Raw genomic sequence first — 13,835 nt, 5'->3', positions numbered from 1 at the left:
TGTCTGTGATGGACCACAGCCTTGCTGTGTGTAGTCTGACTGCACTAATAATAATGAATAAAACTGATTCAGTGACTTTACAGCTGTTGGAAGTGTTTCTCTGGACATTTTATTCACTAATCAACATTTGATTATTACAAAAAATAATCAACAGCTTAATTGTTAAAAGGGAACAACTGGTTTGATCCTTAACAGTGTTTTATAAACCTTTTTTTAAGTAAAATCTGGTCTCTAAAGTCATCAGCAACAATAGCTATCATATAAACATAGTGAAGTACTAAGTACTTAGTGGCAGACAATGAAAATACTGAAGAAAGTAAAAGTATCCTAAAATTGTACTTGTGACTTTCCACCATGACGTGTTCAGGACTGTTGGGCTCTGAACTTTCAGATGCCCACCTTTAGTTAAACTGTAACAGTAACACATCAGTAAACCTGCTGTAGGTAGATTACTTCCATTCATTATAACCACACCTAAAATGTAGGTTTCCAGTGAACAGCTCTTCTGTGTAGTTTTCCTGTGGCTAAGTTTTCAGTACCAGTCTTGTGTGTGTGTGTGTCATCGACACTGTGTCAACAAAGCTACAACAGTAACCCTGGTTCATACACACACAAGAGAGTGGCTGTATTGGGAGGAAATTTCAGATGAATGAATGAGTGGAAAGAGTGTGTGTGTGTGTGTGTGTGTGTGTGTGTGTGTGTTTGCGTGTGTGTGTGTGTGTGTGTGTGTGTGTGTGTGTGTGTGTGTGTGTGTGTGTGAGAGTAAAAGTATCTGTAGTCTCCTGAAGAGGAAAATATGAGAGCTGCTGTAAAACAACCTCAACCTCTGTTCTGCTTGTACTGAATGTCTGACTTTTCATTTCAGTTACACAGGTTTCATTTGGTTTGATTTTCTGCTTTAATAAATTAGATCAGTGTAACAGCTTGTAACAGTAACTATTGCTTTTTGAATTTTGTGTTGTTGTGATTCGAAGCTCGATTCGAAGCCAAACAAATCGATCAACGTTTTTATTTAAACTTTTACATTCTTTCTTTCTTTATTTTTAGTGATCAAAAATCATTTACATGAATAGTCGCCCTTCGCATTGCCTGTCGAAGTGACACAATTTTAATGTACCAAAATATATGTTTACGGGTTAAAGTCACGGGTTAAATAATATTATGATAACTATAATGATAATATTAAGCATAATAAGAAGAATATGTAAAAGACTATGTAAAAAAAAATATAACTTTATAAAGATTTTCAGTAAGGCAAAAATATGGCCATGATGGGCGGGTCCTTCAGTGGTTCACACGGAAACCAACGCTAATGACCGATGTTTGTTTTGCTACAGTTAGCAGGTAAGTCTTTTGGTTTTAGCGTAATATTTACACGAAAACGAGGATTCCCAGGCAGGGAATTATACTGTATACTGTTTTAACTTTACATTATAACGACTTAATATACACTAACTGCCAGTTTAACGCTGTCAGAACGTTTGTTTACATCGGTTTCAGCGCGTCCATTCAAGTGGCCTAGCTAAACGCGCTAGCTCTGCTAATGCTAGCTGCGTTTTTGTTGCGAATGTGTGTTTTACACATTTAAACTGATACAGCGTCTTTATAACACCATAAAACAGATCGATTTCTCTCAAAGCGATGATTACATTAAGCCATATCACGAACATTGAGGCTAATGCTAATGTTAGCGTGCTAAACAAGGCAGCCGGGCCAGGCGGTTAACAAGCGGTGTTTGCAACGAAGCTGTTGCGTGGGTGTGTCAGGCTAATTTTAACATTAGAATATGTGGTTAGAGATTTCAATTGTACATTATACTAAGATGCTGTTAGTATGTGACGGCATTTATCCAGTGAGAAAGATGTCGTTTTAAACGAGCTACTTTCTTTATGCTTAGCGTTTCTGTCCACTGAGCCACTGAGAAATTACGATTAAACAGAAAGAGAGAAATAGTTTTATTTCAGTGTCAATGGGTTTGCAAAACACCTCTGCATAAAGCATGAACGATATGACACAATATGACAAGTTTTCATCAGGCTGGTCACAAGTTAATTCAATCAGTGATTTTAAGAAAAGAAGAAAAAAAACCTGGGAAACAGATGCACAAGTAAATCAACTTGTAGCAAGTGCAACAAGGAGTCTGACAGAGACATTTCCGGCCACCACATTTATTTGGATTAGGAAAATGAGGTGAAAATTGGGAGGAGAAAGGAAAATATCTTCACTTGTGCAACAGGTTGAAAATATATTCATACATATGGTTAGAGGAGTGTTTAGGGATTCTGGACATAGCTTCAGAACAGCAGTGCTGTTGAACAATTTTTCTTGTTATCTCTCCACAGTATGCCTGCTGAACGCAAGCGCTCAGTAAACATGGATGAAAAAGACGTTTGCTCCTTCAGTAACAAGGAAAAAGAGAAGGACAGAGATGGTGAGAGAAGACCAGCATCTGCTCGGGACAAAGCAAAAGATGAGGCCAAAATGAGTGGTAAAAAAGACGGCGGCAAGGAGGAGAAGAGAAAGCGCCTAGAGGAGGAAAAGAAGAAGAAAGAGGAAAAGGAGCGAAGAAAGAAAGAGGAGGAAAAACTAAAAGCGGAGGAGGAACAGAAGAAGAAAGAGGAAGAGGAGAAGAGACAGCAGGAGGAACAGGAGAGGAAACTTCAAGAGGAGGAGGCGAAGAGACAACGTGAGGAGGAGGCAGCTCTCCTGAAGTAAGTGATGGTGAATTTTGTTGTTGTCGTCTTTGTAAAGCCTCATTGTCCTGCTGATATCCTTTAGCACCTGATTGATTCAATTTATGTCAAAAACCACTCTCCTTCGCAGTCATAATAGATTCAGCATCATCAATAAATGTGGATAAATGCTCAAAGATTTGCTTAGAAATTATGAATTGCAGCACAACTCGTATGAAAAGTGATTCAATTTCTGAGTAGCCCAACTTTTGCTTCGTCTACTTTTGTGAACCTGGTATATGTAGTAGGATTGTTTTATGTTTTGAGAGCATGTTGATATCAGTATATATGCTTTGACAGAAAATGTCCTATAAGGAAGTGATTCGTCCATGCGTCAAGTTCCCTCTCTTTTAATTTTGTCTTTCTTGCATTTTATATCTTTCTCCATTGTACCTGATTTCTGCAGGGAAAAGGAGGAGGGGCATCAGCTGCACCAGGAGGCCTGGGAGCGCCATCAGTGCAGGAAGGAACTCCGCAGCAAGAACCAGAACGCCCAAGAGGGTCGGCCCGAAGAGGCCTTCTTCAGCCGACTGGACTCCAGCCTTAAAAAGAACACTGCCTTTGTCAAGAAGCTACGCACACTTACTGAACAGCAGCGAGATTCGCTCTCCAATGACTTCGCCTCGCTGAACCTCAGCAAGTACATCGGCGAAGCTGTGAGCTCTGTTGTGGAAGCCAAGCTGAAGATCTCTGACGTAGGCTGCGCTGTCCATCTGTGCTCCCTCTTCCATCAACGGTACGCTGAGTTTGCTCCATTACTGTTACAGGCGTGGAAGAAGCACTTTGAAGCGAGGAAGGAGGACAAGGCGCCCAATGTGAGCAAGCTGCGCACAGATCTGCGATTTATTGCAGAGCTCACCATCGTCGGCCTCTTCACAGACAAAGAGGGCCTTTCGCTCATTTATGAGCAGCTGAAGAACATTATTGGGACCGACCGGGAGACGCACACTCATGTGTCGGTGGTGATCAGCTTCTGTAAGCACTGTGGGGATGACATCGCTGGTCTGGTGCCCCGCAAGGTGAAGCTGGCCGCTGAGAAGTTTGGCTTGTCCTTCCCTCCGAGCGAGATAATCAGCACTGAGAAACAGCAGCCCTTCCAGAACCTGTTACGAGAGTACTTCACATCACTCACCAAACACCTGAAGAAGGACCATCGGGAGCTGCAGAACATTGAGAGGCAGAACAGGTGAGTACTCCTTTTCTCCACAAGGTCACTTTTCATTGCTCTCTGTGATGCCACCTCTTAACATTTTCTCCTCTTCAGGCGTATCCTACATTCCAAAGGGGAGCTGAGTGAGGACAGGCACAAGCAGTATGAAGAGTTTGCCACTTCCTACCAGAAGCTGCTGGCAAACACTCAGTCCCTGGCTGATCTGCTCGATGAAAACATGCCAGAGCTGCCTCAGGACAAGACAGTGCAGGAGGGTGTGTCATTGTAGTTAAATCTCTTAACGACGTGAGATGTTTATTTTAAATTGAGTCAAATAGTGCTTCCAGTGATCTGGACATGTGTGTTTTATTTTTTTATATATAATGTCTGTTTCTCTACTGCCTCAGAGCATGGTCCAGGGATTGATATTTTCACCCCTGGTAAGCCGGGAGAGTATGACCTGGAGGGAGGGATCTGGGAAGACGAGGACGCTCGTAACTTCTATGAGAACTTGGTGGACCTGAAGGCCTTTGTCCCTGCCATCCTCTTCAAGGACAACGAGAAGAGCAGCCAAGGAAAAGACAAGGACGACGCCAAAGGTATATTAAATGAATCCACAGACAGATGAAGAAAGAGGATCACTCAGTTTTATTCTGACTGTGCTGCTGTTTCTGGCTGGTTCAGATGGGAGAGAAGGGAAGGACACGGCCAGCACCACAGAGGAGCTGGAGCTGGAGCTCGAGGCTCTCGACATCACGGACGAACCTCTCGAACTGGAGGGAGCAGATGAGGCGGAAAATGAAGAACTGGCCAAAAAACTGTTGGATGAGCAAGGTAAACGAGAGCCCATGAAGAGACTCTGTGTGAGCGTCTTCAACAGCAGCTCAGGTTTTTACGTTTGTAAAGCAGTGAGCTTTTGTTATGTCCTGAAACCTTTAGCTATCTGGTTATGGTTAGTTTGTCAGTTAGTGTGCTAATTTTATTTTAAATTGATTTTCATAAGCCTTTATTTTTGTATGTGTAGAACAAGAGGATGAGGAGGCAAACACAGGGTCCCATCTGAAACTAATCGTGGACGCCTTCATCCAGCAGCTCCCCAACTGTGTCAACAGAGACCTTATAGACAAGGTGATGAGAAACAAACAGGAACATTTAACGTAGGGTCCATATTGTACATGTATGTTGAATCTTTAAATTAATGAGCACTGTGTCGACTCCTGCAGGCTGCCATGGACTTCTGCATGAACATGAACACCAAATCTAACAGGAGGAAACTTGTCCGAGCCCTCTTCACTGTCCCCAGGCAGAGGTAAAGCTGTGCAGCTGTATCAGTTTACTGACCACGAGTGTGGAGATGACTTTGATCTTTGATCTAAATAACCATATAAACAGCTTTAGTTATTCTTAAAGCTGCACTAATCAATACTTTTTTAATTAACAATGGATCAAATGATTGTGTAAGGTGAAAGGTGTTGCCACAGTTCCCTGGAGGGATTTAAGCAATGACCTCAAGCCCATTGGCTCCTGCTGAAGATGTGAGGACTTAGACTAGTGATGTGATTTACTGACAGAGTAATATTGAAAACTACCTTCAAACGCCACCAGGTGGTGCTGTTGTCATAATGTATAGTCTGAATATCAGTGCATCGCTGACTCTTTCTCCTCTCTCAGGTTGGATCTGCTCCCTTTCTACTCTCGTTTGGTGGCAACTCTTCATCCCTGCATGTCGGATGTGGCTGAGGACCTCTGCTCCATGCTGAAGGGAGACTTCAGGTTCCACGTAGGTCGTCTGTTGTGATGTTATTATGTTGTATTTAATTATTGTTTTTAAATGTTGGTGTTCACTGAGTCTGCAGAAGCAGACCAGTTTTTCTGTCACAATATTATGAAGAACAAAGTTGATTTTTGTTGTATTAATGTTTGTGGTTTTAGATTCGGAAAAAGGACCAGATCAACATCGAGACGAAAAATAAAACGGTCAGGTTTATCGGGGAACTGGCCAAATTCAAGATGTTCTCAAAAACAGACACACTTCATTGTCTCAAGGTGGGTGAAGAATCTCTGTCTGAGATCTGAGCTTTTATTAACTCTGAGGTGGTTAATGTGGATGTTTGTGGCCCAACAGATGCTGCTGTCTGATTTCACCCATCACCACATAGAGATGGCCTGCACGCTGCTGGAGACCTGTGGCCGCTTCCTCTTCAGATCCCCCGACTCTCACCTGCGTACCAGTGTCCTGTTGGTGAGTACACATCATCATCACACTGCATCAGTTTGGTTAAAACAGACGACAGTAATACAACAACAGTTTTTGGTTTTAAGTTGTAGTCTCAGTGTAAACAGCTGATATTTTGTCAAACCCTGTCTGTGTTTCAGGAGCAAATGATGCGTAAAAAGCAGGCACAGCACCTGGATGCCCGCTACGTGACAATGGTGGAGAACGCCTACTACTACTGCAACCCCCCACCCATGGAGAAGACGGTGAAGAAGAGGAGGCCACCACTGCAGGAGTACATCCGCAAGCTGCTCTACAAGGACCTGTCCAAGGTCACCACCGAGAAGGTGCTGAGGCAGATGCGCAAGCTGCCGTGGCAGGACCCCGAGGTGAAGAGCTACCTGATCTGCTGCATGGTCAACATCTGGAACGTCAAGTACAACAGCATCCACTGTGTGGCCAACCTGCTGGCCGGCTTGGTAGCCTACCAGGAGGACGTGGGAATCCATGTTGTGGACGGAGTGCTGGAGGACATCCGGCTGGGCATGGAGGTAAGGAGGGAAAAAACACATGGCTGAAAATATGGACCGATACTGTGATGTAGTCATGGTTGTGCATCATTTACTGACAAAAGAGAAAGTTTGAATCGGAGAGGTTTATTTATGTACTGTCAATGAGTCCAGAGTGGTGAGGTAAGGTACAGTGAGAGGACGGGAAGACAAACAAAACCAGGCGCTAATCTTTGCTGACAGTTTCGACAGATGATTGAAGAGGAAGTCATGTTGTTATTGTCATTAGTATGAAGAACACCGCTACATGTTGCAGGACACGTGGGAATGCCCTCTGGCTCCCTCCTGAGCTGAAGTCTTGTGGTTTTTGCACAACGCTTCAAACTGTTTCACGTGGCTGACTCTACAGCTCATGCTCCTACACCAGAGTGGCACCGTGTAAAAATGTTTCTGCCCCCTAACTGATCCCAAAACCAGCAGAGCCAGCCACGGTTCAGATAACTTACCTGACATTTTTCAAACTGACACTGGAACCTGCAATATTCAAAGTAAGCAGGAGAATTTTTTTATTTCCTCCACCAACAATAGATTGGGGCTGCAGCTAACTGAATACTTCTTCCCAGGTCAACCAGCCCAAGTTCAACCAGCGGCGGATCAGCAGCGCCAAGTTCCTGGGCGAGCTCTACAACTACCGCATGGTGGAGTCGGCCGTCATTTTCCGCACCCTCTTCTCCTTCATCTCCTTCGGGGTCAATCAGGACGGCAGCCCCAGCCCCTTGGATCCTCCAGAGCACCTGTTCCGCCTCCGTCTGGTCTGCACCTTGCTCGATACGTGTGGCCAGTACTTTGACCGAGGTTCCAGCAAGAGGAAGCTGGACTGTTTCCTCATCTACTTCCAGGTATGTCTGTTCTTAATACACCTCTAGGCCCTGTCTTTGTTGTACTAGTACTGATAATTAAACGATTTGAGTACCTCATCCAATGCTTTTTTAAGGGATAAAGCTGGTGATATTCTGTAGATAAAATCACTCATTCACTACTTTACTCATTCATCAGTTACTGGTTTTGTCTAACGTCTTTGGGTGTCCTATTTTGTCTGATAAAAATAGGACTGATTATTCAGTCTAATGTACAAAGGACATCAGATCCTCGTGACTGAGAAGCTGGAAACAGAAAATGTTTGGCACTGATATTTTTTTTATCTAAACGGTTTCTGATCATTTTCTGTTGATTGATTAATTGACTTATTGCTGCAGCAGGAACTTTAAAGGCCGAACAAATAAAATTATGTTGTGTGTTTCTGCAGCGGTACATCTGGTGGAAAAAGAGCAACGACGTTTGGACCAAGGACCACCCGTTCCCCATCGACATCGACTACATGATCAGCGACACCCTGGAGCTGCTCAGGCCCAAGATGAGGCTGAGCTGCTCCTTGGAAGAGGCGACCAAACAGGTCACTGACCTGGAGAGGGAGTTCCTCGTCAAGCTGGGTACGAGTTACACAGTGTGTCCACGTCTAAAGATGCACGAAAGCATCCGGTGTCTGTATCCGGCATGTCATTACAGCTTGTGTGAGTGTTTGAGTCGCAGCCAGTCGCTCCGGTTGAACCGCTCTCTGTCGCCCCGGCTGAGCAGCATTCCCCGGTGTGTAGGAGGATGACCGTGCTGCATCACTTCTCACTCTGCTGTCAGACAGGTTTATCTCAGCTAAACACACACATACCTAACACATGCACCTACTCAACGGGCTCAGCCAATACAGACGTTATAGGTATGATAATTGTGAAATGTAAAAATGAATAAGACAGACACACACAGGCTATGTCAGAGAGGAGGAGGGAGGAGACGTCTGTGTGGCAGGTGTACGTCGCCCTGAAGCCGACACAGCTCAGCCTGATAGCAGCTCAGTAACACTGGCTTTGTTTAACAGTGTCAAGGTGTTGACTTTTAATGTGCAGAGAAAAATGTAAACACCAGCTCCACCCTCTGAAAAAACGATTTCCCTTTGAAATGTGGTGGAGTAGAAGGAGGAAGTAACTTAAAGGGAAATACTCAAGTACAAGTACCTCGAAACTGTGTTGTTCGTGTGTGTGTGTGTGTGTGTGTGTGTGTGTGTGTAGAGGAGAGAGTGATTGATGAGGCTGATGGAGGCCTCCTAAGCTAAACAGTGGAGCCATTGTTTTACCTTCCATACTTTAACCAGGATCAGGCATTCCTCTGTCTCTGAGTCACATTAGACCTGATCTTCCACCTCAGGCCTCCTGTCTGACTTCATTTTTTTTTGCTCTCACCACAATTGCATAATTAGGTTCTGTAATTGGTTGCACTTATTATCCAACACAGAAGAACACAACGAAACTGTCCAATAATTCCCTCCTGAATATTTGCTCTATTTATAACTGAAGCTTTTGTTTGAGTAAGGCTGCTTTTCCAGATTGGGCTCGGCTCAGAGGAATTTATGACCCAATCTGTCACAACCACCTGTGTGTAATCTAATGCAGGTTAAGGGTCAAAGTTGCTTGCAGCTTCACTTTTTTTCTTTTTTTTTTTCTGATGAATGTTTCTTAGAAGCAAACTGATTTTCAGCTTCCTCATTTTGTGTGTTCGCATGACTCACTCCGTGTTGTCATGCAGGTCTGGCCATGGAGAAGGACGGTCGCTCCAGTGCCATGAGTGAAGGGGAGGTGCTCGATGAGGAGGATGACGATGGAGACGACGACGAAGAGGGAGGCGCTGAGACGGAGGAGCAGTCAGGCAATGAGAGCGAAATGAATGAACAGGAAGAGGATGTGAGTCCTTTTTCTCTGATGACATAAACTTCATCCTGGTTCCTCATTAAAACGATTATTTTATATATTTCTATATATTATTTTATTAAGTTTTGATCATTTTTCAGACAAGAAAATAATGATTTAGATTTCGAGTATGTCGTCAGTCAGCAATCAGGATCAGAGATGTGAGAATCAGCTGCTCATCTCACAGCTCACAGAACAGACTCATCAGTTTCAGGAAATTTCTGCATGACCCGAATTCATGCGTCACTGTGTTGAATCTGAGATCTCTGTCTGTGATCATGCAGCAATCTTCCTCATATCGAAGCCTGATTGATTGATTCAATCAGTAATCCATGATCTATAATATCATACAATATCAACCTCAGAATCATGTATTCATGGATTTTATTAGGTGAATTTTCAGGAAGTTTACGAATAGTTTTTTTATTTACTCACAGGATGGATCCGAGAACGAGGAAGAAGAGAGGGAGGAGGAGGAAGAAGAGAACACCGACTACCTGACCGACTCCAATAAAGAAAATGAGACTGATGAGGAGAACAACGTAAGATCAAAGAGCTGTAGATAAGAGATATTCAGTGATGAACTTAAACATCTGTCCAAAAATGAACACAGCCTTTAAAATGCACTGGAAATGCTACGGTTACAGGATGAGTGATGGTGAATCTCTGTGTTTTTAGCTCGCTGTCACTAACGTCCTGAACTTGGTTGTGGCAGCAAGAGAGTGTTTTAAATTTAGCTTTAAGAACACACTGGTTTCATGAGAAGAAGGAGGTGTTCGTTTAAAGATTTGCACATCTGGTCGTGTTAATTTGCTGCCTCTGTGTAGGAGGTGACCATCCGAGGTGGTGGGCTGAAGCATGTGGCCTGTGCTGAGGATGAGGACTTCATCCAGGCTCTGGATAAGATGATGCTGGAGAACCTGCAGGTATGATGACCTGAAATGTGAATTCAGTGAACAGTGTGCATGGCAACGTGTTAAAGCACAGGCTCACTTTTTTAAAGTCAGTCTTGAAACAGTGGTCACTGAAACAGGTTTTGCTTGCTTGAATCTTTCTTCCTGTTCATGCTGTTCAAGATTCCTGTCTAATGAGGTTTCAGGGTGAGTGATGGGGAACAAAAATGTCTTCAAAAGAAGAGTCGGCTAAATAAGAGGAAACATCCAGAACACCGGAATGTTCTTTTAAATATGACTTTGATGTATCTGCTGCAACAAACAAACTTCCTTCCATCCCAGACTGACTCTTCCTCTCACAGTGAAAGGTGAAAGCTTCTCTCCAGCGTGTGTGTTTTGTCCCTGCAGCAACGTAGCGGCGAGGCAGTGAAGGTGCACCAGCTGGACGTGGCCATTCCTCTGCAGCTGAAGAGTCAGCTGAAGAAGGGAGGCTCCGGACAGCCGTGCATCGGGGAGGGAGACTCGGACATCTCCGACACCATGCAGTTCGTCATGCTGACACGCAAAGGCAACAAGCAGCAGGTAAAGAGCACGGAGGACGGCAGCTGTGATCAGCACCAAAGCATTCACAGTCACACCACTGGATGTTTTCCTGTAGTCCAGAGCAGCAGCTGGGTTTTCCTGGGCTCTTCTTCAGCACAGATGAAGGATTGATCACCCTTTAGTTTTACGCTAAGAGACCCAGAGGTGTTGTTGGATCACAGATGTCCAGAGACACACAGGAACAGGACTGTAGTGCAGTTTTATGCTCTGTGTCTAAATGACTGATGCAATTTCACTGTCTCTGAAACTCACTCACACACTCAGCTCAGTCTGACTGAGCCCAGGAATAATATTGACTCTGGACTTAGCTGTGTGTGTGTGTGTGTGTGTGTGTGTGTTTAAGCAAACTGCAGCGGTGGAATGTGTGGTTTGAGGGCAGAGACTGGTTCTTGTACTGCAGGGTGTGTCCAACTTTCTGCCAGGGCTCTGGGGTTTAATAGAGCGCTCAGTCCGGTTCAGTGTGTGTAAAGGACAGCCGCCAGCTGCACACAAGGCAAAAAAACACTTTTCATATGAATATTTAGAGAACACAGAATATCTTTGTAGGTGTGTTAGTGAGGTTCGTGGATGGGAAATGACTTTTCTCTCTCTGTAAACACACACAGCTTCGCCAGATTTACTGCCGCAGTGGATAAACGCATCCTGTGTGTGTGTTTGATGACTTACTACCTCTGTGTGGGATGTACCAGGGCTCATGGCCAGATTAACCTCCCTGGGAGCCCCGGCACAATAATTTCTTGTTGATCCCCACTGTACGTGGCACTTTCATTATTTCCCCACACACCCAGAAACCAGCTGGTGCTTGTTTGAGTCATTTTTAAGAACAAAATGCCAAAAATTCTCTGGTAGCCGCCTGTCAAATGTGTTTTCCCATTTTTCTGTGAAATTAAATTTCGAGTGGGGGTTTGTTGAGCCGAGATAAAAAAGCTGTTAGAATATGTTCGTTTGGATTTCAGGGAAAAATTACGAACCTTTTTTACTATTTTCTGTGAACGCCAACGTTCAAAAACCCAGATCAGTGGAACCAAACCTTCCCTGTGTTTGTTGTTATTGACCCTCGATCTTGTGTCACTCACAATTTGTGTGTTTCTCATCAACAGTACAAGATCCTGAACGTGCCCCTGTCGTCACACCTGGCGGCGAACCACTTCAACCAGCAGCAGGCCGAACAGGAGGAGCGCATGAGGATGAAGAAACTCACCCTGGACATCAATGAGAGACAGGAGCAGGAGGACTACCAGGGTACGACGCACAATAAAAAATCATCCAGCAGACAGAGTAATTGTTTATGAATCATATACTTTTATATTTTCTAAACCGCTCACCTCTTTGTGGTGTGTGTGTGTGTTTTACAGAGATGATGCAGTCCCTGGCCCAGCGTCCAGCTCCAGCCAACACCAACCGGGAGCGTCGGCCTCGTTACCAGCACCCGAAAGGTGCCCCCAACGCCGACCTTATCTTCAAGACGGGAGGAAGGTGAGACATGAGCCCCGATCACTGACTCTGGCTCATCATCTTATTCTGTACTGACTCCCCGTCATCGGTATCTCTTTGAACAGAGTGAAAAAGGCGAGAAATGAAAGGAGTGAGAAGCGAGACAGACAAGAGAGACAAGACAGGAAAGACAAGCAGGAGAGAAACCAGGGCTATGTGATGGAGTAGGCTAGAACAGGAGGACAAACCGTGTGTGTCCATTATCACCAGAGATGAAGCTTCAGTTAAAACACAGAGAGAAGGTTTTGTTGAGGAGTTTGCACTTTAAACTGATTCTGATTTTCAGGTTCAAGTGAGGTCAGGTGTTTGGACATAAAGATTACAGTTTATACTTCAACAGCACCTTGTGTGTCTTGCTTCTGTGACGTGGAATGACAACACAACATGAACGTTTTAGAGGATATGATTTATGTGTATGTGGCATTTACTCAGGAATCTGGATTTTTGCTTTGGTCCTGTGGTGAGAGGTTTTGCAATTTATATTTTTTAAATATAGGAAGAAAATAAAACTAAAGGCCTGTGTGGAGGGATTTAATAATAATTTTATGGATGACACAGGCTTGTTTAAGGGCCGACGCATGATCCTGTTGCTCAGCACCTCTACAGTAAATGTCCTGCTCTGTCCTCCAGGAGACGCTGATTGGAGTCTGGGCCCGGGCTGAGCGAGCGAGCGTGCGAGCAAGCAAATGAACAAGCGAGAGAGAGAGAGAGAAAAAAAGAGAGATCGGAGGGGAAACCGGTCTAAAACAGGGAACGAGTCCTCCAGACGCCCACTGATGATGCCGGGACAGACCAAACCCCTGACCTGAACACACACTCTTACCCTGCCGAGGGGCACAAAGCCTGAGGAGGAGAGGAAAAACCCGGGAGCCTGGGGGTCAGAGGTCAAAGGTCAGACAGATGCCTCTCTTTTCATTTTTGTCTGTGGCCTGAGATGACAAAAAAAAAACAAATGTCTGGACCAACTACAAAGATGACTGAACACCTGACCGGCCGACTGATGGCGAGACAGACAGCAAGGAGGGTTGAACCGATCACCTCCCGCCGTCACACCGGTTGGAGGGAAGAGTGACTCACATTTACGAGATAAAAACCGGCGAATGGGCAGAAATTTGATGAGACTAGCGAGGGATGCAGATTTTATTTTCTCTTTTGTTTTTTGGACTCAGGAACATGTCTGTTCCTGAGATGGAGACGAAGGACGGGACAGCGAGGTTTTAACACTGGTGGTGTGTTCATAGACTGTTCGCCTGGTGATGATGCAGAGGAAGACGTTTCATGTGATGAATTGCGTGGTGGAAAAGTAGCTGATGGTGTGATGCTCCTGTTCTAGAGGCACATGTTGATTTAGAGTGGTTTGCAGGGTATCTTCTTGATTAAATGCTTTGTCTATAAAATGTCAGAAAATAGTGAAAAGTGCTCATCAAAGTTTCCCAGCGGCCGA

At 44.5% G+C, this 13,835-nt stretch overlaps 1 protein-coding gene across 2 annotated transcripts; it reads left to right on the top strand.

Annotated features, from left to right (window-relative positions):
- The first annotated feature begins 1,301 nt into the window (after positions 1-1,301).
- Positions 1,302-13,389, top strand: upf2 (UPF2 regulator of nonsense mediated mRNA decay). 2 transcript variants are annotated; one of them, XM_041030213.1, is made up of 21 exons: positions 1,302-1,344; positions 2,343-2,711; positions 3,139-3,918; positions 3,997-4,157; positions 4,290-4,481; positions 4,567-4,716; positions 4,907-5,010; positions 5,106-5,191; positions 5,554-5,662; positions 5,815-5,928; positions 6,008-6,124; positions 6,259-6,648; positions 7,230-7,505; positions 7,913-8,096; positions 9,241-9,395; positions 9,839-9,943; positions 10,229-10,327; positions 10,703-10,876; positions 11,998-12,139; positions 12,253-12,373; positions 13,025-13,389. In XM_041030213.1, exons 1-21 carry the CDS (start codon positions 1,313-1,315, stop codon positions 13,029-13,031), a joined length of 3,867 nt encoding a protein of 1,288 aa, XP_040886147.1. In that variant the 5' UTR covers positions 1,302-1,312; the 3' UTR covers positions 13,032-13,389. The 2 variants fall into 2 exon arrangements, with proteins under 2 accessions (XP_040886147.1, XP_040886146.1); XM_041030212.1 differs by having other exon boundaries at positions 13,022-13,389.
- The last annotated feature ends 446 nt before the right edge of the window (positions 13,390-13,835 follow it).

The sequence above is a fragment of the Toxotes jaculatrix genome, chromosome 22 (assembly GCF_017976425.1).
Source record: "Toxotes jaculatrix isolate fToxJac2 chromosome 22, fToxJac2.pri, whole genome shotgun sequence".
In the NCBI taxonomy this organism is placed as follows: Eukaryota; Metazoa; Chordata; class Actinopteri; family Toxotidae; genus Toxotes; species Toxotes jaculatrix.
This window is presented reverse-complemented; position numbering and strand designations above follow the sequence as displayed.